The sequence below is a fragment of the Cydia splendana genome, chromosome 10, assembly GCF_910591565.1.
Source record: "Cydia splendana chromosome 10, ilCydSple1.2, whole genome shotgun sequence".
NCBI classification, from domain to species: domain Eukaryota; kingdom Metazoa; phylum Arthropoda; class Insecta; order Lepidoptera; family Tortricidae; genus Cydia; species Cydia splendana.
In genome coordinates this window covers 15,539,309-15,564,577 of record NC_085969.1, presented here as the reverse complement: position 1 = coordinate 15,564,577, position 25,269 = coordinate 15,539,309, and the positions used below count along the sequence as shown (strand labels likewise).

At 37.2% G+C, this 25,269-nt stretch overlaps 1 protein-coding gene across 1 annotated transcript; it reads left to right on the top strand.

The window, feature by feature from the left end:
* The first annotated feature begins 611 nt into the window (after positions 1 to 611).
* On the top strand, positions 612 to 23,544 carry LOC134794392 (spondin-1-like). The gene is made up of 7 exons (XM_063766200.1): positions 612 to 945; positions 15,393 to 15,604; positions 21,076 to 21,180; positions 21,337 to 21,516; positions 22,047 to 22,288; positions 22,681 to 22,832; positions 23,265 to 23,544. The coding sequence occupies exons 1-7, from the start codon at positions 771 to 773 to the stop codon at positions 23,465 to 23,467; spliced, it is 1,269 nt and encodes a 422-aa protein (XP_063622270.1). The 5' UTR covers positions 612 to 770; the 3' UTR covers positions 23,468 to 23,544.
* Positions 23,545 to 25,269: the final 1,725 nt, after the last annotated feature.

Sequence of the window (25,269 nt, the reverse complement as noted above, 5' to 3'; positions counted from 1 at the left end):
CCGCGCAACTAAAACGCCATTCAGTCCCAGATTCCATCTTATCTTAAACTACTATCAATCAATCAGGGCCGGACGTGGAAGGGTTCAGAAAAACACCCTTATTTAAGGGTGAAATTATTGGGAAAACCGCACCTGACACCACTCGATACTGAATTATTAAAGGTAAGAAAATTATTGTTATAGGCCTAGCAATACGTAACTAAGTGGAAGGAATGATACCAATTTGGGATTTAGGTTTTATTGGGATATATTTTTAGAAGCCACTTGGCCTGCGAAGTAGTTTTATTATCTACTTAGAACAGTTACGTGTGGCTGCCTAAATCTCGATAAACTTGTCATAAAACATTGTTTGAAAACAAAAAAAAAAGTTGAAAAGGAACGGGGGCTTTAAATAATCTGTTATAAAAGGAAAAGGCCCTTCTCGTCCAGTTTGACACAGTAGACAATTATGTATTATGTAAACCTATTACATATTTTGCTTTAAAGGTAAAATTTAAGTACTTAATTTCTTATTACAATAGTTCTCGCATACTCATACGCATGCATTCGGATTCCAAATAATTCAAAATAATATTCGTACGTTGCCCATGTTTATTTCCGTCCACGAACGACGAGATTCCGAAATAGAAAAGTCAACTGCGCCCGCCCAACGCAGCCGCACGCGCCGGTGCGGAAACGTACTGTAATAACGACCGTACATGCCGTTTTTCGAAATAAGCATAGGTAAACAAAAGAACAACGATACGCGTCATAACTGAAACTTTTTCAAAATGGGAACCAGCCGGCACGTGGCGGCCATTTTGTTTTTTATCAGTGCTTGTTGGGCGTGTGATGACGACGATGTGGCGGCGTATAGAGTGACCGTTCGTACACTGTGGAGCGAGGAGACGTTTCCTAAGGACTATCCCGACAACTGGCCTAAGGCGCAATGGTCTCCCGTGTTTGGTAAGCAAACAAAGGGTTATTACGAAAATTAACGACTAAGTACAACATTTAATTTAATTTTATATAATTGTGTTATTCAATTTATTTATTGGGTAAGTTGACATTGTTTGTATGGTAATTTTATGTTGTATTATCTTGTGAGCGTTTTGGGGTCACCTGTAAGCCCGCAAGAGTTGAACACAAATAAAATAAAATAAATAAATAAACACACAGCTTAATATTATGCTACCAAGCATTTCATGATTGACGTACAATCATTTTAATTGACATACTGGTAAGTATTGATATATCCAATAAACTATCAACATCATCATTTGATTAATATTCCGAGCTCTGCTCGGAAAACATATAAAAACTCAAAAATGCGCGTTTTTCCAGAGATAAGACCTAGATCAATTTATCGCCCTCGTAAACCCCCGTATAGCAAATTTCACCGAAATCGTTAGAGCCGTTTCCGAGATCCCCGAAATAGCCTGTACCTTTTATTCTCGACGATCTAGGAGATATTATATACTTGACATGAATGCTTTCACTTCAGTGCAAAAAATAAATAAATTATTCCTCTAACCATGTGTTCATCTTCACAAATCCTATATTGTTGTAAATGAATTATCTAGCCCGGCGTGTATTGGGTCCGAGATTTTACAATTGCTCAACATACCCCGCTCTACCCTACTTTTATATAGCTGACACCGCTTATTGCGAATGTCCCAAATGTCTGCGTTGCTTTTCTGCTGATGCACATATGTAGGTAGTATGTGCGTCATTTATTACCCGTAGCTACTTATAAAAAAAACTTTTGTCACTGAAATGTGCGGAATTTCAGTACCAGCCTTTGCATTTGCCAATGATTGAAATTAACTTTTAAATCCAATAAAAAACAAGTTGATTGAGCCATTTGATCTATCGCAAAATAGATCTTAGATGAGCATTAAAAAACGTGCAATTCATGACAACCAATGTATTTTCGTCTTTTTCCTAAGAGCAAATTTACTCGGAAATAGCGGTAAAACCTTGTCCCAACCAATTACTGTAATAAAAACGTCTTTGTTTCGACAACAATAAATGGCTACTAAAGAAATTCTTCGAAAATAGCTGAAAGATCGCAGTCCGCAGATAAAATCCAATTGGCCCACGCCGTGTGCTGTATTTTCATTCAACGTAATTAATAAAACAATCCAATATGGTGACTGGGTGGTAAAAATACGAAGTTTCCTGTTAAGTACGCTTTACACTGGACACAGCGCAGAACATTTTATTGGCTGTATGCACAACACTGGCATCGAATGAAAAATGAATACATTAATTACTATTTAGATTAAATATAAAGAAGAAGAAACATACATAGGTATAATTTAAGCGTGTGGATCTCCATCGAATGTGAAGTCCGCATTACTGACATCACCGCAAAATTCTCATTTTGTTCATTTATAATGCTCAAACTGACAGTAGGTACGTCAAATGTGAATCATACTTTACAACGAAGGTACAAACTTGTTAAAACACCGAGCAAAAATAAAACTAAACTCGCAACATGTCACCATAAAGTAAAGTTGTTCGTTTGCCGGCATCGCTGCGACGACCGCAAAGGTAACTTTGTAACGTTTGCTTGAAGCAGTTAAGAGACATTTCGTGGCGTTAAGATAAGGCTGTATTTATTTGTTCCTACGTCTACAAAGCGCTATCTGATGACCTGATTACAAACTTAATGCGGAAAAACAGCAAGTCTCTTACTTTTGGGAAGTGTAAATACGTTTAAGTTTACTTCGAAAATAATACTTATACGATATAATGTATTATAAGAATCCATCTAAGTTAACTTTGCGCCGATTTGAATGGATCAAAGTGTGTGGAAGTGTCTAATAAACGTTATATTTTCATAGAAATTTGACTTCGGTTCCCTCGATACCCCGTCACCTGCTGACCACGAACGCTATAAAGGGTTCGAAACGTCAGGATGTATTATAAATCCATTATACGCGATAGGCCCCGTACATGTACTATAGGGGACAGCATAGGAGCCGTCAGATTTTTGGCGCGAGGCGTAAGTGTGTCGTTTATGCTTCCGATGTAGCCCACAAGATGGCAGAACCTACTATGCACAAGGAAACGTACCGACGACAACGGTAGATGGTAGCACTTACTTTGGCAATGTACATGTGCACATATATTTTTCTGATTCAGGCCACAAGATGGCAAACCCTCCAACGCGCACGGTCCCTATATGGTTAATCCGTTTCCATAGTTTTATTCCATAGAAATTTGACATTAATGATGACACTCTTTGTTATTACAAATCCGGTAGAGTTAGCTTCATCCGACTATAGAGTTACACACAGGTCTATTAGGTTTTCTTTAATTAAAAAACTCACATAATTTATTTCGCAAAGATATCACGAAAACGAGATATTGTGTATATAAAATTGTGTACTTTCTACGGATAAACAAAGATAAACGCCACAAGACAAAGGTATTTCATTAATAAACTCCATAAGAAAACCTAAAAAATATAAAACGTATTTTTAAGCCGAAACGATGCCGTCTCCATTATTTTATGAAAGGCGATATTGAATTATCTCCGGATATAAATCTCCAGCGCGGGCATTTGAAAGGCATTTTGTTCTTTTCGTGGCAAAAACGTCTTTTGTCTGTTTTCAATCAAAAAGAGGGATCCAGGGATGGCATGTTACTTTAAGGGCATTAAATTCCTTTTATGAAACATAAAATACTGGGTTCACACAGTTTATATCAGATTAGTCGATCAATGATTACATTTTCCTTATTTACAAAAAAACTACTATTTTATTCTGCGATTAAATAAGTTTGAGATTACTTATTTTGCTGAAAATTACAGAATCACTACACCTTATAAAACAAAGTCCTCCACCGCGTCTGTCTGTATGTGTGTTTGTTTGTATGTTTGCGATAAACTCAAAAACTACTGAACGGATTTTCATGCGGTTTTCACCTATCAGTAGAGTGATTCTTGGAGAAGGTTTAGGTGTAGAAATTGTTAACCCGTGCGAAGCCGGGGCGGGTCGCTAGGAGTAACATAAGTCTAGTTTACCTAAGCCTGTTTAGTTTATTTTATAATATTATTTTTACAACATCAAAAGTACTCGTTATTAAAAAAAGTACAGTATAATATACATAAGACATCTTTAATAGTAAGTATATATTATTTATTTTCATATTGACTTCCCCAAGACGACGAATTCTCAAATAGAACACAATAAAAAGTTAGTGACAGCCCTAACATGTAGACAGAACAAGATCAAATGGATTTGCCATAGGAAATAGTTATATGCTACACTCAAATATAATTTGTTTTGTGCGCCGACGTCATTTTTGTGTAAACACTCAGGGGTGGAGAGACTTGTAAGGATTTGGAAGGAATTTGGTATATTGTAAATAAATTACATTTCATAGGGGACTGCAGGGGTGTATGGAGCTTTTGGGGTTTTAACAAAATTATTAATGGCTTTTTGCTTTTAGAGTTGTCAACTTAACTCTTGGCTCTGTTAAAAAAGAAATGTCAGCTAGGGTTAGACTACGATAAGTCTGCAACGAATACGATAGCACACGCAGTGCAAGTGTTATTTTAAATGACGTTTATGAAATTATGACGTATGAATAACACTTGCACTGCGTGTGCTATCAAAATCGTTGTAGACTTATTTTGGACTCTCTAACTCTAAGTAGCTTTTTCATTCTGTATGCATGGTTTTATTAAAATAATTTTGTTATTGAAAGGCCAAATTAATATGTTTTTTATGATGGTGGTGGAGACATATTTAGAAACGTAATTGATATACATATTATGATATTTCCATTTAATTTTACTTTTTTCACGTTAATACAATATAAAATATAACACAAGCCTGAAAATACCTAACTACCTAGTTTTATTATCAGTTAGCAACTTATTATAAAATTATATTAAGACTGGCACTGGCAAATTACATTGCGACGGCCAAATTAATACTTTATGGAAATGAAAAGACATAGTTTACACAAACACAAGTGAATAAGCCCAAAATTGTTAATCTCGAAAGTTTAATAATATTATCGAGTTATTTTGTAGCAAAATTACAGACTTATTAAATTCCTCCGAGCCTTATTAATATTCTGTGGCATTCGTGTTTGTTAAGACTCGTAATATTAAAATTGAATTTTAATTCATGCATTAATATTAATATAATATATTAATATTATATTATAGGACATTCTTACACAGATTGACTAAGTCCCACAGTAAGCTCAAGAAGGCTTGTGTTGTGGGTACTCAGACAACGATATACATTATAATAGTGTGTGTGTGACACTTGAAACCCTTGATTGAATATAACTTGTAAGTGTACAGCATGCAACACAAAAAAAGAAGGGATTACAAATAACATTATTTTTATTTTATTTATTTTATATTGTCCATAAATCAATTATAAAGACTTAACAAGAAGTAAATGTGGCGCTCCATGCCTAAAGGTGGTCTAAAGGGTCCTTATGCTTCAAGTGCAATAAGGATATTTCCATCTGAAATTTCGATAGAAATTCTGATAAAAAGGTCCTTATTGCAGGTGAACCATAAGGACCCTTCTCTGATGGAAAGCCCCAAATGTAGTTATAAAATATCACTACACTACTTGTAAACATTAGCATGTATTTTTCATAACCTCCAATCTGTTCCTTACTGTACATTATTTATTTATTTAATCTTTATTGCACGGTAAGAAATATAGAGTTCAAATAGGCAAACTTAACGCTACACCACGCTACACGACATTATCTACCAGTCAACCTTAATTTTAGATTGTTTTAATTCAGGTTATACCCACTAAGCCCTAAGCGAACATCGCTCCATAATTAGGATAGAGCGGTCATAAAAGCCAAGTAATGACTTGATTTGCATATCTCCCGGCGCAATGGCCACAAGCTCGGTAAAAGCTAAGGTGAACTGGATAGCGCAGTTTACGAACTTGTCCTGCATTACAATAAATTACAAAAAAAGGATAAAAATTAGGGATGTACCGACTAGTCGGGAAAGCCGACTATCCGGCCTTATTTGTAGTCGGCGATTAGTCGGCGACTAGTCGGCAAAAATGGCCGATTAGTCGGCACTTTATAATTGATAGAAAACAGGGCGGAAAGAAATAAACAGCAAATATTTACCATAAGCTCACAAATTTTACCCAAGTTTTCTATTTAGGGTGCTTACCAAAAACTTTTGTTCGAATTATTGACCGGGTCACTTTCTTATGTCCAATTGTACGGTAGTCGTATGAAATATAGACTTAGGATTTTATTATTTATTTAATTGTTTAGCGTTACTATTTATAATATGATGAATAGCGCGACGAAAGAGGTAAAACTATTGTTTTTTAAGTGCATCTGAACTGAACTTAGACGAAACTAATGATCTGGGCGACTAGCCGACTAGTCGGCCGACTAATCGGCCATCCGAGCGCCGATTAGTCGGCTAGTCGACCAAATCAATAGTCGGTACATCACTAATAAAAATATATTCAAGGGGACATAACATATATTTGGTAATCATGTGCATAACCCTCGTAACTGTCATGACACATATTTAGGTAAATGTGAAAATGAATTAATATCCTAGAACATTACAAAGTTAATACATTTTTTAAAACAAAAGGTCGGTTGGTTTGTTTGTGAATAGCAAAACTTCCGTGAGACACAGACATATTAAATATAGCTGTGCCCGCGGCTCCGCCCGCGTGGAATTCGGTCTGTGTCAGTAAGCGGCTAATTTCTAATCCTAATTTCTCTCCCTCTCCCCTGGAGGCGGAACTTGAAAAAATTTTCGATATAAAAACGCAATTTGATAGACAGTTGTACATTTTTACTTTTAGTATGGAAATTAGTCACATCATTTATCACGAAAATTGACAGTGCTGCAGCAGTAACGTTGCAACAGAGTAATGCTGCTGCAGTCGCTATATATTAGAAAGTTATTAAAAACACGAGCGAAGCAAGCGCGAAAATTTTTCGATATTAAAACGCAATTTGATAGACAGTTGTACATTTTTACTTTTAGTATGGAAATCAGTCACATCATTTTATCCGGAAATTGACAGTGCTGCAGCAGTAACGTTGCAACAGAGTAATGCTGCTGCAGTCGCCATATATTAGAAAGTGTTAAAAAACGCGAGCGAAGCGAGCCCGAAAATTTTTCGATATTAAAACGCAATTTGATAGACAGCTGTACATTTTTACTTTTAGTATGGAAATCAGTCACATCATTTATCACGAAAATTGACAGTGCTGCAGCAGTAACGTTGCAACAGAGTAATGCTGCTGCAGTCGCTATATATTAGAAAGTGATTAAAAACGCGAGCGGAGCGAGCGCGAAAATTTTTCGATATTAAAACGCAATTTGATAGACAGCTGTACATTTTTACTTTTAGTATGGAAATCAGTCACATCATTTTATCTGGACATTGACAGTGCTGCAGCAGTAACGTTGCAACAGAGTAATGCTGCTGCAGTCGCCATATATTAGAAAGTGATTAAAAACACGAGCGAAGCGAGCGCAAAAATATTTCGATATAAAAACGCAATTTGATAGACAGTTGTACATTTTAACTTTTAGTATGGAAATCAGTCACATCATTTTATCACGAAAATTGACAGTGCTGCAGCAATAACGTTGCAACAGAGTAATGCTGCTGCAGTCGCTATATATTAGAAAGTGATTAAAAACGCGAGCGAAGCGAGCGCGAAATTTTTTCAGTATAAATAGGCAATTTGATAGACAGTTGTACATTTTTACTTTTAGTATGGAAATCAGTCACATCATTTTATCACGAAAATTGACAGTGCTGCAGCAGCAACGTTGCAACAGAGTAATGCTGCTGCAGTCGCCATATCTTAGAAAGTTATTGAAACGCGAGCGAAGCGAGCGCGAAAATTTTTCGATATAAAAACGCAATTTGATAGATAGTTGTACATTTTTACTTTTAGTATGGAAATCAGTCACATCATTTTATCACGAAAATTGACAGTGCTGCAGCAGTAACGTTGCAACAGAGTAATGCTGCTGCAGTCGCCATATCTTAGAAAGTTATTGAAAAAGCGAGCGAAGCGAGCGCGAAAATTTTTCGATATAAAAACGCAATTTGATAGACAGTTGTACATTTATTTAATTACACAAACGGGTCTACCGCGATATAATTTCATTGTTTTTACCTTTAATTCCGACGTTTCAGCTGAGTTGCACCAGCTGTGGTCACGGAAAGACTGACGTCCCAACAAATGTCAACGGAGATATTAATAAAACACCACTAAACTACCCGAAATTAGTTTATAAAAATGTTCGGGGTAGACAAAGAAATTGCAGCTACCCGTTAAAGTTTAATGTTTATTGTCCACGGCACGACACGCAACACTCACAGTATCCGTACACTGGTCCGAAGATATATCCGCTGGTTTCAACATTTGAATCACTGGTCCCCAAGTAGACGATAATTTGTACCCGTCCTCACGATTGAAATTTTTAGGGTGTTTTTTAATTTCAATCGCCTCTCTCACGATCCGCGGATAATAGTGTCGCTCGTTGGAGAGGACTTTGGGTTTATGTAGCTCAATCCAGTGATTCGTTCCTGTTGTCAGCAAGTGCTCAGCTATTGCGGATTTGTTTACATGGCGATTTTTAACAGCTGCTATGTGTTCCTTCACCCTCTCTTGAACGCTGCGCTTAGTTTGGCCAATGTACGCACTTCCACAACTGCATTCTATCTTGTAGACACCCGGATTCTGATACGGAATGACATCCTTTGGGCTGCGTAAAAGACTTGCTACTTTAGATAACGGCGTGTATACAGTCTTAATGGAGAATTTCTTCAGTACTGATCCAACTTTGTCCGTTATCCCTTTCACATACGGCAAAAAGGCTGGTTGCCTACTAACCTCCGGATGTCTTTCTTTTTTCCTAGTCGTGCGTGGGATTTTCTGCAAGTACCCATTTTTCTTTAGCACTTCCTGAACATGGGCTAACTCATTATCAATGTGTTCCGCGTCACATAAGTCTCGTGCTCTGTTAACCAGAGATGTGACCACGGATTGTAGATGCCTCGGATGATGGTGGGAAGATGCTTGTAGGTACCTGTCAGTGTGTGTGGGCTTCCTGTACACGGAGTGTGCCAGGGTTCCATCTGGTTTCACTTTTAACTTTACATCCAGAAAGGGTAAGGATCTATCGCACTCCATCTCAAATGTAAACTTTACCTTTGGGTGGATGGAGTTTAAATGGCCGACGAAATGCTCCACTGTGTCGGCGTTGCCCTTTAAAATGCAGAACACGTCATCTACATATCTCTTCCACATTGTAATTACAGACGGTCCGGAACGTAATGCCAACTCTTCAAAGTGTTCCATCCATATGTTGGCAATTACGGGGGCAACTGGACTGCCCATCGCCACTCCATCCACTTGCAGATAAAACTGCCCTTGGTAGAGGAAATAGTTTCCCTCTAGACAGTGCTCCAACAAAGTGACATACTCTTCTGGAAGTTCGTTATCTATAAGCTTCGTTTTGACAATGCCCAGACACTCTTTTAATGGAACATTGGTGAACAACGACTCCACATCGAAGCTCACCATTATCTCATCCGGTTCCAATTTCCTGGTCTTAACAATGTCAACAAAATGACGAGAGTCCTTTACGTAGGACGAAGTCTTCCCCACTAGCTTTTGCAGTACACCCGCAACATGTTTCGCTAAGTGGTATGAGGGCGAACCAATCTGACTAACAATCGGCCGTAAGGGTATGTTCGATTTGTGCACCTTCGGTAGTCCATACAATTTAGGTGGTTGGACAGCTTTTGGTCTGTGAAGATTGGTAAAATCGTCCTCAGTAAACAACTCCTCGTGATCTTTAATGAGCTTCCTCAGACGTGTGGTGACCCTAGCGGTAGGATTGTAGCTGACTGGTTTGTACACAGTCTTATCCGCAAGAAGCGCTTGAATCTTGCTGTCATAGTCTAGCCTATCCATAACCACAGTAGCATTACCCTTGTCGGCTTTTAAAACAAGTAAATCCTCGTTGTCCCGGAGGGTTCTTAACGCCTGACGCTCCGCTGTAGAAATGTTGCTTGAAGGCAGTCTGACCTTCCGTAGCAATACCGAAACATCTTGGCGCACAGTTTCCGCGTCATTAACCGGTAATTTATTACGGAATTTATTACTGTTATTAATCTGTCAAAGGAAACGCTAGATCAACCTACAATAAGTCTATTATCAAAAGGCATGAATTTTGCGCTAACTCCAAAACGGGTTCCGTACGAAAACATCATATGTAGCGTAGAGGAGGCGTTAATCCATGTAAAGTTTACATTTGAGATGGAGTGCGATAGATCCTTACCCTTTCTGGATGTAAAGTTAAGAGTGAAACCAGATGGAACCCTGGCACACTCCGTGTACAGGAAGCCCACACACACTGACAGGTACCTACAAGCATCTTCCCACCATCATCCGAGGCATCTACAATCCGTGGTCACATCTCTGGTTAACAGAGCACGAGACTTATGTGACGCGGAACACATTGATAATGAGTTAGCCCATGTTCAGGAAGTGCTAAAGAAAAATGGGTACTTGCAGAAAATCCCACGCACGACTAGGAAAAAAGAAAGACATCCGGAGGTTAGTAGGCAACCAGCCTTTTTGCCGTATGTGAAAGGGATAACGGACAAAGTTGGATCAGTACTGAAGAAATTCTCCATTAAGACTGTATACACGCCGTTATCTAAAGTAGCAAGTCTTTTACGCAGCCCAAAGGATGTCATTCCGTATCAGAATCCGGGTGTCTACAAGATAGAATGCAGTTGTGGAAGTGCGTACATTGGCCAAACTAAGCGCAGCGTTCAAGAGAGGGTGAAGGAACACATAGCAGCTGTTAAAAATCGCCATGTAAACAAATCCGCAATAGCTGAGCACTTGCTGACAACAGGAACGAATCACTGGATTGAGCTACATAAACCCAAAGTCCTCTCCAACGAGCGACACTATTATCCGCGGATCGTGAGAGAGGCGATTGAAATTAAAAAACACCCTAAAAATTTCAATCGTGAGGACGGGTACAAATTATCGTCTACTTGGGGACCAGTGATTCAAATGTTGAAACCAGCGGATATATCTTCGGACCAGTGTACGGATACTGTGAGTGTTGCGTGTCGTGCCGTGGACAATAAACATTAAACTTTAACGGGTAGCTGCAATTTCTTTGTCTACCCCGAACATTTTTATAAACTAATTTCGGGTAGTTTAGTGGTGTTTTATTAATATCTCCGTTGACATTTGTTGGGACGTCAGTCTTTCCGTGACCACAGCTGGTGCAACTCAGCTGAAACGTCGGAATTAAAGGTAAAAACAATGAAATTATATCGCGGTAGACCCGTTTGTGTAATTAAATATGTGTACAAAACGCGAGAGTTTAAAGAGTTGTACATTTTTACTTTTAGTATGGAAATCAGTCACATCATTTTATCCAGAAATTGACAGTGCTGCAGCAATAACGTTGCAACAGAGTAATGCTGCTGCAGTCGCCATATATCAGAAAGTTATTAAAAACGCGAGCGAAGCGAGCGCGAAAATATTTCGATATAAAAACGCAATTTGATAGACAGTTGTACATTTTTACTTTTAGTATGGAAATCAGTCACATCATTTTATCACGAAAATTGACAGTGTTACAGCAGTAACGTTGCAACAGAGTAATGCTGCTGCAGTCGCTATATATTAGAAAGTGATTAAAAACGCGAGCGAAGCGAGCGCGAAAATTTTTCGATATAAAAACGCAATTTGATAGACAGTTGAAAATTTTTCGATATATTATTAATTTATTAAATCAACATAATTATTCAATTATTTTTGTTGATATCTGTGTCTTCTAAACTTAGAGTTAATTTGGCAAAATCTTTCCTCGGTGGCTTATTTATGTCACAACGTATTAAATTCAGCTCCATCTGTTAGTTTACCAGGGTACTCAATAGTGGTAGCACATATTTGAAAAAAGTTTGCCCCTCCTTCCTAAGTAGCGTCATAAGATTTAGGGGCAAACTTAAGTCAATCGAGTGTTGTGGCTATAAAAATTCAATCCATAAAAGAGGGGGTCTTTTATGGATTGAATTTTTATAGCCTATAACCTGGCCGGGGATTTTCTCGACAGATTAGTAAAGTTTTCATCAAAATCCGTTCAGCCGTTTTCACGTGAGCGTTCAAATAAACAGACAAACAGATAAACAGATAAACAGACAAACAGACAAACAGACAAACAGACAAAAATTCTAAAAACTTTTGGAACGTGTTCTGTTATCGATTCTAAGTATCCCTAGCCAACTTTTTTTCAAATATCTTCCATGTACAGACTTTCGACCGTCTTCAGCTTTATTATATGTATAGATATTAAAAACGGGTCACTCACATATTTTAAGTCCGTCACCGTAAACGCAAGCTCTTGATGACACTCCTCGGTACGGAGTGAAACATGTCGAGCGTTTTTCGACTTAAATACGTAAGTGACCCGTTTTTAATATATTTAATATGTTTGTGAATAGCTTCACAAACCGACTTTGACACCGTTTTCAGGGGCTGATCGTTCAAATTCGATCGGTCCATATTGTCTTGAGTGTACGTGTTTAGTTGTTTATTTGTTGTTTGTTGTTATTTGACGACCGGTCTGGCCTAGTGGGTAGTGACCCTGCCTGTGAAGCCGATGGTCCTGGGTTCGAATCCCGGTAGAAGCATTTATTTGTGTGATAAACACTGATATTTTGTTCATGAGTCAGGGGTGTTTTCTATGTATTTAAGTATTTATAGATATAATGCATGTATCATATACATTAGAAGGCCGTTTTTTCAGGTTTTAGGTTAGGTTTCGTTCATGTCGTCTCGGATATGGGTGAATATGGTATCGATGCACTCAGTGTAATGCCCTGAACACAAATATATGAGATGACAAGTGCGAAAGTGGTGGGGGTAATTGCTATGACGTCAAAAAGTCGGCAGTACAAACTTTTTTAAATTTTCATTTACACATACCATGTGGGGTACCAAATGAAAGGGCTTTGTGAGTAAATCACAAATATATAACATACTGTAACATTTTCAATACTTGGTCTAACAAATTATTAGAAAACGTTCAAAAATTTCACAATCCTCTGTTGACTTTCTCTAAATTGAAAATAGCTGAATGGATTAGTCCAAAATACATACCAAGTGACTGTGAATATCCTCTATATAATGTTAAAAAAATAATTAACCAGATATATTAAAAAATAAGAAAAGTACATCAAGTTGAAAAAAAGTATAATTTTCTGTTACATTAAACTACAACTATTATTAAAACAAACAAAAAAACCCGACTGTTGACATATATTTTTGTAGTGGTCTTTTCACTAGCTTTCAGTTGGTACCCATATTGCTGCAGTAAGAAAAAAAAACGACAATTTTTCATTTACGGGCGTCATTTTCAAAATGTAAATGTAAATACAATATTTGGCACGCCCTACAGCCTAAACGGCTAGTCGGTTTTTGACATGTGAGGTATGGTTGAATTCGTCAGAATTGTGGTAGTGACACAGGCTAAATAAATTTTGAAAATGACGCCCGCAAATGAAAAATGGAGGGGGGAGGCTTTGTTTTTTTTATTACTACAGCAATATGGGTACCAAATGAAAGCTTGTGAAAAGACCACTACAAAAATATATGTCAACAGTCTAGTTTTTTTCTTAGTTTTAATAATAGGTGTAGTTTAATTTAACAGAAAATTATGCCTTTTTCAACTTGATGTACTTTTTTTATTTTTTGATATATCAGGTTATTTATTTTTTCAATTATATAGAGGATATTTACTAGAGCTGAGCGTTTTTTTCCGTAAGTGTTTTTAAAAACACTTTCTTGTGCTGTAACGAAATAACAGTTTGTGGCAGGAACGACAAACTGTTTTTATAAAAACGATGACAAAGAGGCGGCGACATACGATAACATAGTCGCGCATAACGGACGCAACTATCGCAAAGCAAAACGCAGGTCTAAAACTGTTTTATTCGTTTTCCGATGAGCAGGGACAGATATAGGTTATTGGCTAACGAAAGAGCGAGATAGAGATAAAAACGAAACGAAACGGATTGAGCTTTGTTCAGGTAGACGCTAGGCACGCTTTTTACCAGGCCATTATATTCAAAAACTTTAATGTTCGTTAGACAAATAAGCGCTTTATTTTCTAAGCATTAGGGTTTAAATTAAGGAATCTTATGCGTAAATTTAAAGCAAGTAGCGTCAATTGAACAACATTAAAAATGATTCACGACGCTTAACGAACACTCGCTAGCATCATGAATTGTGAGGCCATTTTATGTGTGACCTATCGATTTATCTTTATAAAGTACTGAAGTTAGGGGTCAAGTTATATTAGACATTAGTGAGACGATGCAAATTAGGTTTTTTTGAAATGTGAATTGCGTATTTTACGTTTTATTACTTCAATATGCGATTTCGTTTCGTTTCGTTCGACACACACAGGGAATCCAGTTATTTTAGAAACTGTTTTTGAAAACAGTTACGTGGTTAAAAAAAACTGTTACGTTTCGTTTCACGGAAAACTCGAAACGACCCAGCTCTAATATTTACAGACACTTGGTATGTATTTTGGACTAATCCATTCAGCCATTTTCAATGTATAGCAGTTCGAAGTCAACTGTGGATTGTGAAATTTTTGAACGTTTTCTAATAATTTGTTAGACCAAGTATTGAAAATGTTACAGTATGTTATATATTTGTGATCTACTCACAAAGCCCTTTCATTTGGTACCCGACATGGTATGTTGAAACGAAAACAAAAAAAAGTTTGTACTGCCGACTTTATGTCGTCACAGCAACTACCCCCACCACTTTCGCGCTTGTCATCTCATATATTTGGGTTCAGGGCATTACACTGAATGCATTGATACCATATTCACCCATATCCGAGACGACATGAGCGAAAATCGATTTCTAGAAGACTTTTCTTTCGTTGGCCGGGCCACTACATCGTTGTCTAAGTACCCACAACACAAGCCTTATTGAGCGTACTGTGGGACTTGGTCAATTTGTGTAATACTGTCCTATAATATTTATTTTATTTATTTGTAACTATGTACAGTGGCCATCAGTTACATAGGAGCGGCTAAGGCACTCTCAAATATCTGAACACGCCTCTATTGTCAAGGCGTTGAAATGCGTGTTCAGATATTTTTGAACATCTGGGCTGCTCCGATTATAGTAGTAGTAGTAATCAACTAATCACTTTATTGTACACAACACTAGTTTACAAAAATTAATTACAGTAATGGAAGTACAAAGGCGAAATTATCCCTATAATTATAATAGTTGAACGCATGAGATATCGTTATATCCTTCTCTTAATTTCCTTGTAATTGTCGATGTTCCAGGTCAATCCCACAGCGCTACCTACACGCTGTTCCGCGTTGGCGACACCGCCCGCCCGTCAGTCCGCCAGTTCGCCCAGTTCGGCAAACTGGACGCACTGGTCGAGGAAGGCGACGACGAGCCGCGAGTGTACGACCAGTTCTCGTCGCCGAGGATAGCGGCTGGCGTGGGCGAGACTGAGAATACGGTGTTTGTGGATGCTGAGCACAGTATGGTTAGTAGACCGGCAATTTGTCTGCTGCCTGCCGCGACCTGGGGGTCTAGCCAAGATAACGATCGTACATTGGCAAACGCCGAACAAAAAGTAGTAACATAGAGTCTGGCTAGCCAAAAATTGTTGACAGATATTTCGTTGTTGTATCACCAATTTGATATGATTAAAAAAAAAGCTAAAAGTCAATTTATGTCATTCATTCAAGCAATTTAGTCCGGAATTATTTTTAAAAGGAGGTGTTGCCGCATTGAATTGGCTATTAGAACATTCAATGCGTCACTCGAGATTGGTAGTGACAACTGGCCCGATTCGAACTTTAAGGTACTCAGATATTACGTCTAGATCTCATCTATTCTTCAGACAAAATCGATTACTTTTGACACTGACATATCTAATCCATATCGTATCTAGACGTAATATTTGACGTATCTTAAAGTTCGAATCGGGCCGAACGTTGCAGCAGTAACGATGCAATAGCAACTGTGCTGCAGGTCTCATCCAAATATCCTTTAGGAGAGCCGTTCCTAAGTAAATGGGACAAGAAAATGAAATAATACTGTGCCGTATTTTACAAGATGACAACAGTCGACAAACGCCAATCTAAACATAAAAATCCCGATAAGGGATGATAAATGCAACGTCTTTGGCAATTTCCATACAATATTTTGGCATTTTCTATAAACTGTTATGTTGTGCACTAAGGCTGCCTGTTAAATTGTTTGCGGGGGTTTATTTTAAATAATGTTGATAATGTCTATACTGAGTGAGGTTCGCAAACTATTATTTAAGCTCGTAAATAATTACGACAATGTGCGAAGTCGACGTGTAGCGTTGTATAACGAAAAACTGCAATGTTTACAACTCCTAAACAAATGTAAACAAATTAGGAGGTTGGTGCTAGGTCTTATTCACACTACATTTAATTTTTCGCCTTGTTACAGTGATATATGGTGAGAAAGTGTTAACATATGTGTTTATCGTTGACTGTACTTTACATAGTGGTAGAAATTATGTGAGCTGACTTTGAGTGCACGTCAACGTATATTTAACTTATATCCTTAGGTACCTTACCTGTGCACAGAAAATCAAAAATATTTTCTAGTATCAAAACTATAATTCCTACTACACAAAGTGTGACCAGCCCAAGATTTTTTTAATAGCCCGCCAAACATTTGTGTAATATTTCAGTAGCCAGACTCTAGTATACATTAGTATACATATATATTAGTAACATACGTTTAATTGTAATAGTCTACTTAGTAACGTATGAAACTTTAGGCCTAGTTTTAGTCATTTTTGTAAGACTTATTTGTAAAAGGCTGTTTCTTTTCTAAAAAAAGAAAAAAAAGAATGACATATCACTGCCAAAAAATACTGAAAGAATATCAGAGAGCACTGGGCGATCCAGTGGTCGTGGGGTCAAGTCCTACCTAAGACAGTGAATTTTTCCACTTTTAATTTGTTGCTAAGCAAACAAAAGAGCAAAACTCACTAATAGGGTATTATACTGTATTTAAAATAAATTATTTTACACCATGCATGAAATAAAGCACCAGATAATTATTAGAAAAACACAGATCGGAATTATTTTTGAACACAAGTTCTATTTGATCAATCGGATAGAAGTATAAAAAGTAGGTGAGTTGACCGTGACGTCACGATGTAATGTTTCATATAAATTCCATATTAGCAAATCGTTTTGACAGTTCTAAAAAAGTAACTGATATGACTAGTAGGAAAATACCCTATTACTATCACAAGTTAATAGCCACAGTGAACCATATCATTAATACCTAAATAAGCTTGATTTTTGTTTAATATTTTTTTAGTAATTAGTGAGTTTTGCTTGTCACCTGACGATAGATGCTATGTAAAGTCACGTGACTGTTTTCATACATTATTATAGCTGCGATTAGCGTTTTCTATCCTCGTAAGACCCAGGGCAATTTTGGCGCTTTTGAATTTGGAACTTTCTTTTTATGAGTTCAAAACTCGAAATTAATTTACAAGTACACGGGGACTTACGAGGCTATCAACGATTGTCAACTTGTACAGGCCCTATTAGTGGCCACTTTCCATGAGGCGACCGGATGCTTTTTTGCCACCCACGTGGGTATAAAAACTCAATTTGAAATAATTGGCTAATATTATAATATTAGGCTGATCTTGATACCGGAGCAAGTGAAAGATTGCAAAATTAAACCTCGGGCGTAGCGAAGTGGTTCGAAAAGATAAATTTTGAACGTTCCGAGGGTTTCAAGGCAGGATAAGCAAACTTAGCTACCGAAAACAGATATTTTACCACACTTAGATGAGAAAAATACTAATAGTATAACATTACAAATCAAATCGAAATGAACGCTATTAAATACCTATTTATCATTCAAAATCATCACTTAAAATCAATTCCACCAGCCAACATAAGGAAATAACTCAAAATTACCTATCATCAAATTAATTTGCCACTCTTGTAGATAAAATTAAACTTTCTCATTATTTTTTGAGCTTCTAAGAAATAGTGTAGTGAAAATTAATATGTATTTCATAATTTTTCAAATAATATATGTAAATGTAATGGAAAAGGCAAGAACAACAGCAGAAGACATGTTAGTTTTACACGTATGACGGGCTAGCCTGTATAATTACGTTTGTAATACAACGCCAAATAGATAAGAAGGGTTTCTCAAATGGCTATTAAGTATTATACAGGGTGTCCCATAAGTGACACGTCACAGTGACACTGGAGGTAGACCAGGCCAAGAGGACCCAAACCAACTTAACATGACCCCAGTAAAAGTGGCACGGTTTTCGAGTTATTGCCAAATTAAGGATTTTCATGAATATTGACCGTTTTTAACATTGTTACGTAGTGCCAGTGTGCACTCGGAAAGGTCTCGAAGTTAGTTTTTTTATGTGTACGGCATCATGAATAGTTAATTAAGATAGCAGAAGAATAACAGAATAGGTATTTTATCGATAAACAATGTAAAATGCAAAATGTCCTGGTTTAATCTTGAATTAAATTCACAGCGAAACATTAATTTCGAATTTGACCACCTGTCGTGAAAAAAAATTACTAGCAAAGTAATGAGCAAATAACGTCAAGCTATTGAGCATGTTATGCAGATTCAAAAATGGTATGACACATGTACCTTCCTGCAATAAAATAGGAATTTTTATCATCTTTCGAAAGCCTCATAAAAAATAAGTAGTGACGTGTCACTTATGGGATGTATTATACGTATAGTTAGTAAGCAATTCTGCAGAGTAAAGCCACTCCCGTCTACCTAACTTTAGGTAGGTACCTACGCATATTTATGATAGTCCCAAAATATCCACCTAACTAGATTCCTTTTCACATCTTGTACATTTGTAAAATCATGTATTTTAATTTTAACCCTTTTCCAGGTATAGTACGATTTATCGACCACGTACCTAGAATTTCAACTTTAGCATTCTGATTTAAGATTCAAATTAGATTGCACTTTCAGGAAATTTGACTTGTCTTCAAATGAATCATCAAAGCTGGATTAATTGGAATATATATTTGGATTTTTCGGGAAAACCTTGTAGATGCGGAAAAGGGTTAAGCATGTTATCCTAATTAACATCTTTGTAGCTTTGTACCTACATGGCGCTTAAGTCCTATATCTGTGCACACCAATGTTGATTAGACTTCGGCCTCACTTAGCCTTTCGTTCGAACCCTGACATGGGTGTACGTAGGTACCTACCTACGTAGTTTGACTCGCTTGTAATTTACATAAATAATTATGCCAACAAGTTTGAGGTCTCGTCCACTGGGATATGGAGATAGCGTGGCGTTTATTTACTGGGTCTCTGTGGTATAAAATATTGTGATTTTTATTGGTCCCGTAGGTACTTCCATTACTCATCAGTGGCATAATGTGAAGTAGTATTTAGTGTCGATTATTTTCCTAACTTTGAACTATGTTACTAGTGGATATGTTACCGCAAAAACCCGTTTTTAGTGAAAACGCGTTCTCCCTCGTTATTATAACTAGTTTACTGCATCGCCTTGGTGAAAACGCGTTTTCACTAGTTAAAACTATCACCGTGGGCACTCAGGACCGTCCACTCAGAGCTCAAGGAGCTGGGTTCGGAGAAATACCTGAACTCATTGCACCCCCTAAGCATGTGCGTAACTAATTAAGTATTTATCAAATACGTAGGTTTAACACTTACCTTGAACTCCTGAGACAACTCGACATGGAATAACTTTTTCATATAACTCATATACCATTAATTTATATTTACTCGTATACATATCAAAAGCACGTAACTCCTCAACATTTGGTACATTGAACTTACAAGCTTTTTGGGCCGTATAGTATATCGTAGCCATCAGATATATCGGAACGGCCAAAGTGCTCACAAATATCACACACGCCTTTATTGTCAAGATGTTAGAGTGCGTGTTCAGATATTTTTGACTTTTGAGCACCTCGGCCGCTCCGACATATCTGATGGCGATTGTAAGATTGTTTAGCACATCGTGATATTTTAGAAGTTTCTAGTTAGGTCAGGTTCGTTGAGTAAAACACTTGTCGTTGCGTGCAGCTCCATAGTTAGGATTCCAAACATTTACAATCACTCACTAATGAAATAAACACAACAACGCGGACTTATGATATTATAACAAACTCACTGGAAAAATATTTTCACGGACACTGACACACTAATAATACTCGTCGACTGACACTGACATGACAATGATGAATAAATAAAATAGTTTACTTATAACCCCTAGGTACTTACTATGCGGCCTGTCATATTGATAATTGAAAACGTGACCTTGGTATTTAAAACAATAGATTTAAATTTACACGCTCGATCCGTGTCTAATCATAACGGGGTTAACTTAAGGTTGTTTTTTTATTTTTTTATTTTTTTGATGTTTGATCCTGAGCTCTTTTGTCCTGAGGCAGAGAGAAAACAAATAGAAATTAGACTAAGAAAAGTCTGCAGCGATATTGATAGCCCCCGCAGTGCAAGTGTCATTTTAAACGTCGAATGAAATTATGAAGTATAAATAACACTTGCACTGCGTGGGCTATCAAAATCGCTGCAGACTTTTCTTGGTCTAACTCTACCTCCGAGTATAGAGTAAGTAAGCTCCTCTACCTTCCATAGCCACATGCCTCATCATTGTACCAGATGAAAACTCATCATTTTAATACCCTTGAAACGTAAAATCGGATTTAGGATCCTACTTGAGCGCCGTCTCACGTTCAAAACTACAAATTAAAGCATAGACGAAATGGTTGCAATAAAAGCGTGGAACGTGTATAATGGATACTTTCACACTTTGTTCTGCCAAAGTCAGTGCAGGTCAGGTGAGTCAGGGCAGCTTTGACGGGCAATCATACACATTAAGATTCATGCTACGTTAATTTCAGATTGCATCGTTGAAGGTTACTACTGAGTGACTGATTCCTTCATTTGTTTCAGATATCGCTAATGTCCCGCATTATACCGTCTCCGGATTGGTTCATTGGAGTAGACAGCCTCAACCTTTGTGTCGACTCATCATGGGTAGACCAAATCACTTTAGATGTGAGTACTGATATGTAAATTCATCTTGATTTTTTAATGCATGGTGACTTTTAGATTTTAGATGGAAAGTTTAAAAGTAACTATGGAATATTTGTCCTTTGATACAACCAAATTAGCGAAAAGTGTTAATGTAGATAGTCGTATTGTACCTTACAGCTGTACCCATTGGACGCCGGAGCAGCTCAGGGCCTGACGTTCACCGCTCCTCGCTGGGACAACGACCCTCCCGAGCCTGTCTTCAAGCACAGGCCCCGCTACCCCAACCATCCGGCGTCTGGCTTCTACTACCCGTCACTGAAGGAACTGCCTGCTATTGCTAAAGTAGAATTCACTAAGGTATGGTAATGACAGTTCTATGAAAGCACCGTTTATTTTTAGGTACCTACATTGCTACGCATAACTACAAAAGTTTGAAATTATCAATATAAATATCTACCATGCAAGGAGTTTTAGACAACGGTTGGGTTCTCGATTCAGCTAAGCTTGATGATAAAAAATCAGACAAGGTCCAAGATGGATCAAAATAATTCAAAATAAATACAAACACTGAATAAGAGATGAAACTGTCGAAGTGAATCTAAAACGAGATCCTAAAGCGGCTTACGGCCATTAGTAGTAACAACTAAAACAACTTTACTAAAGTTTCAATAGAGTAATAATAGAAATCTTAAATGAAGATCGACATAACCTGCTATATTTACTTAGCTAATTTGTACTCAATTCGTGTATATTTATTGTAGAATGTGCTAGCAAGTTATAATAGATTTACTCCCGACTTTTCGAATAAGTAGGTAGGTACTTTAGGTAACTTGCGAAATAATGTCTTTATTAGATGTTCTTCAATAGTTTGCCTCTGATTATTTCAGATTAAAGCATATTCTACGATCGACATAAACAACTTAGTCCGAAAGGAACTAATCAATAAGTTACGTAAGAAGAACGATCGTAAAGGGCATCCGAAACTCAGGGCGTTCATTGCAGACTCAGAAGAAATGGCGACAAAGAACCCAGTGGAGGAACTCATGGAATTGGAAGAAGAGCCGTTTGGTACACCGGCACCTGACTTGCCTGAGAATCATGTTGTCGTTGTAACTCAAGCACCAACTACGTAAGTAATTTGGTAGAATATGTATCTTTCGACCAATCTCTTCAGTGTAAGGCATAAGCGGAATACGAGTACACAGAGCATTTTCGCTTTGCTCTTACTCAAATACAGAGTGGTCAAAAAAATAAGTGCATTCCCGTTGCCAGGGAGGTTTGGGAATTATACTGTTTGAGCAAATTTTACTATGAGACCAACCCCGAAATCGCGAAATAAAAATTTGGCTGTTTCATACATTTTTGCTGGTCCATTTTCTATGGCATGGTAAATTTTTTTTTCGCGATTTCGGGGTTGGTACCATAGTAAAAGTTGCTCAGTATAATTCCAAAACCTCCCTGGCAACGAGAATGCACTTATTTTTTGGCAACTGTGTATATTAAGGCAACTACACATTTCAGAACCACGACAACAGAAGCAGAGTTCGGTAGCGACCTTAGGAACATGGACGATGTGGTGCTGGCCGTAGCTCAAGGCCACAGGATGGGCCTGGGCAAACGTTTGCCCCGTCACTTCAGGTCCCGTCTGCACCACGCAGTGAACAAGATACAACGTAAGTATGTTTTGTTGGAAGAACCACAACAAGTCAACAACAGAAGGAGCGATCTCAAACATTATATAGGATAGGATATAGGGTTAAGGGTTATGAGGCCAATATTATGATATGTAAATGATGTCACTTTGTTATCATTCTCCTGTGCGTCACGCACGTGCCAATAGGTGTAAGGACAAGTACGAGCAAAATGCACGCGCGAATGATAACATTAGTAATCATTTAGGGCGAAGCCTGCGTTGCGGATTTCTTATTGCAAACATATAAAAAATTAAATCATTAATTTACTTAAAAAAAAATCATTTAGATATTATTTTGATGTCAAAATGTACATTTGAATTGTCCTCTCGTCGGGACCTGCTCTTGGGCGATATTCTGTCAACTATATAATATACCGATTCCAATGTTTTGTAAATTACTGTATTGTTTCAGCTGACGACTGCCTAGTATCCAGCTGGAGCGAATGGACACCGTGTTCTACAACCTGCGGCTACGGCGACAAGTTCCGGACGAGAACGGTTGTGCGAGCGAGACAGAACGAGGGACGCGACTGTCCTCCTCTAAAGGAGCGCCAGCATTGCGGTCGCGTTAATTCTTGTTCGAAAATGCAATATTTTGGTAGGATTAATGTTTAGAGAATAAATATGTGATTTTGATATAACTTTTACGTGTCTAATTTTAAAAACTTGTTACAATTAAATATGAATTGGAAAATATAGTTGAAAGTAGAGGGTATATTTAATATGGATTTTTATTTAGTTGTAACTTGAAATTTTCCCTTCCCGAAAATGCAATTAAAGGAGACGCTTATATTAAATAAAATCGTATCAATAGTCATAATCTCTGCCCACCCCTCCAGAAAACAGGCTTATAAATAAATAATAAGTATATATGAACAGAATGTCCAATGGTCAAGGGGGGACTAAACGAACACCTAGGAGGGAAGTCGCATCACCCGTAACTAAGTAGGTGGGTACACAGGAAATAATAATTTAATCACATAAGGTAAAGCACGAACAGTCGTAAAGGGATAGAACTTTTATAGGGGCCCGCGCCGATAAAGCGGCGGCGTGCGCGAGATTATGAATTAAATATTAAAATACCTTCTTGAATCATTCAGTAGGTACGAATTCGTCGTTGAATTAGCTCCTTAATTCTTGTCTGTACACTAAAGTGGTCCAATTTTGTGTGGGAAAGCCTATTATACACCGTGTTTTTATTGAATTCCGTTAACTTCAGGGTATAGTTAAGTACGTTTAAGAGAACTAAATGGCAGTTAAATTTCAAAAAAAAAATTTTTTTTGGTTTTTTCTAAAAAAATAAACAATTGAAATCTGTGACATATCAATATCATTTCGAACATCGATCGACCGAGATTGTACTTAACCCTTTATAAAGCCCCAGTTATACAGATATGCTACGTGAAAGTTAAATACACTACCATGTTTGTAATGCACTGGGGAACACATCTACGGCAAAAAAAAACGAAATCATTAAGAAAAACATGTGGTCAATATATGCACTCAGCCTGTTAGTGCACTTGAGTTTTCAGATGATCTGTTTCCAATACACCTATTCATTGACATTGACATAACAAACATAAGGTGCTCTGTACAGACTGGCGTTTAATTGACTACATACGGTAAATCGAACATTATTGTGTATCTTGTAGTGGGTAGGATTAATATTAGAATATCACTGAAAAAATTATAACCTGTGGCCCGTTTCACGACAGAATTTACAAATACCATGCTAAAAGTTCTAATTACAATACTTATCGATATAGCATGGAACCTTTTATAATTTTATTAATCTTAAGTGGCAAATGATACACTTCCCTGACACTACAAACAACGTAGTACAGTTATTGCAATTCACGATGGAGAGTGGATTTATCAAAATTAGACCTTGTCATCATACCAATAAGAGTCTCGCCACTCGCCATCGTGAATTGCAAGAGCTATAATTCAAATTATTAGATACAGCGACGTGTATATTTTTAATAGTATAATGGAAACAATGACGATACCTTGCTTCCTTTGACAGGCATAGTGCATAAATTGACCACATAGTAATAGTAATAGTAATAGTAATAGCCTTTATTTCATGCGTTTTTGTTATTTTTACACTTTCATTGTTGTTACATTTATTAATTAAATTTTATTTGTTTTTCAATTTATTTTGTTCATTTGCATGCCGCGTGTGCGGAAAAGGCCTCCCCCAGTGTCTCCCATTCCTTCCTATTCTGTGCTGTTCTCCACCAATATCTGTCGAAATTTCTTAGCTCTTTGACCACATACTATAGATTAATTAATTACACTAAAATTAAATACTGACCGAAAAAGTATGAATGATGAAAGAAAGCCTGATATATTCGCTATATAATACCATTATAGTTAAATAAAAAAGAGGATGTTCTTCTCCGTAAATGTTTATT

Excerpts from the sequence above, each read along its gene's own strand:
- LOC134794392 (XM_063766200.1), top strand. The coding sequence starts at position 771 with ATGGGAACCAGCCGGCACGTGGCGGCCATTTTGTTTTTTATCAGTGCT. Across the intron at positions 15,605-21,075 it reads TGGATGCTGAGCACAGTATG|ATATCGCTAATGTCCCGCAT; the intron begins GTTAGTAGACCG and ends CATTTGTTTCAG. Across the intron at positions 21,181-21,336 it reads TAGACCAAATCACTTTAGAT|CTGTACCCATTGGACGCCGG; the intron begins GTGAGTACTGAT and ends TGTACCTTACAG.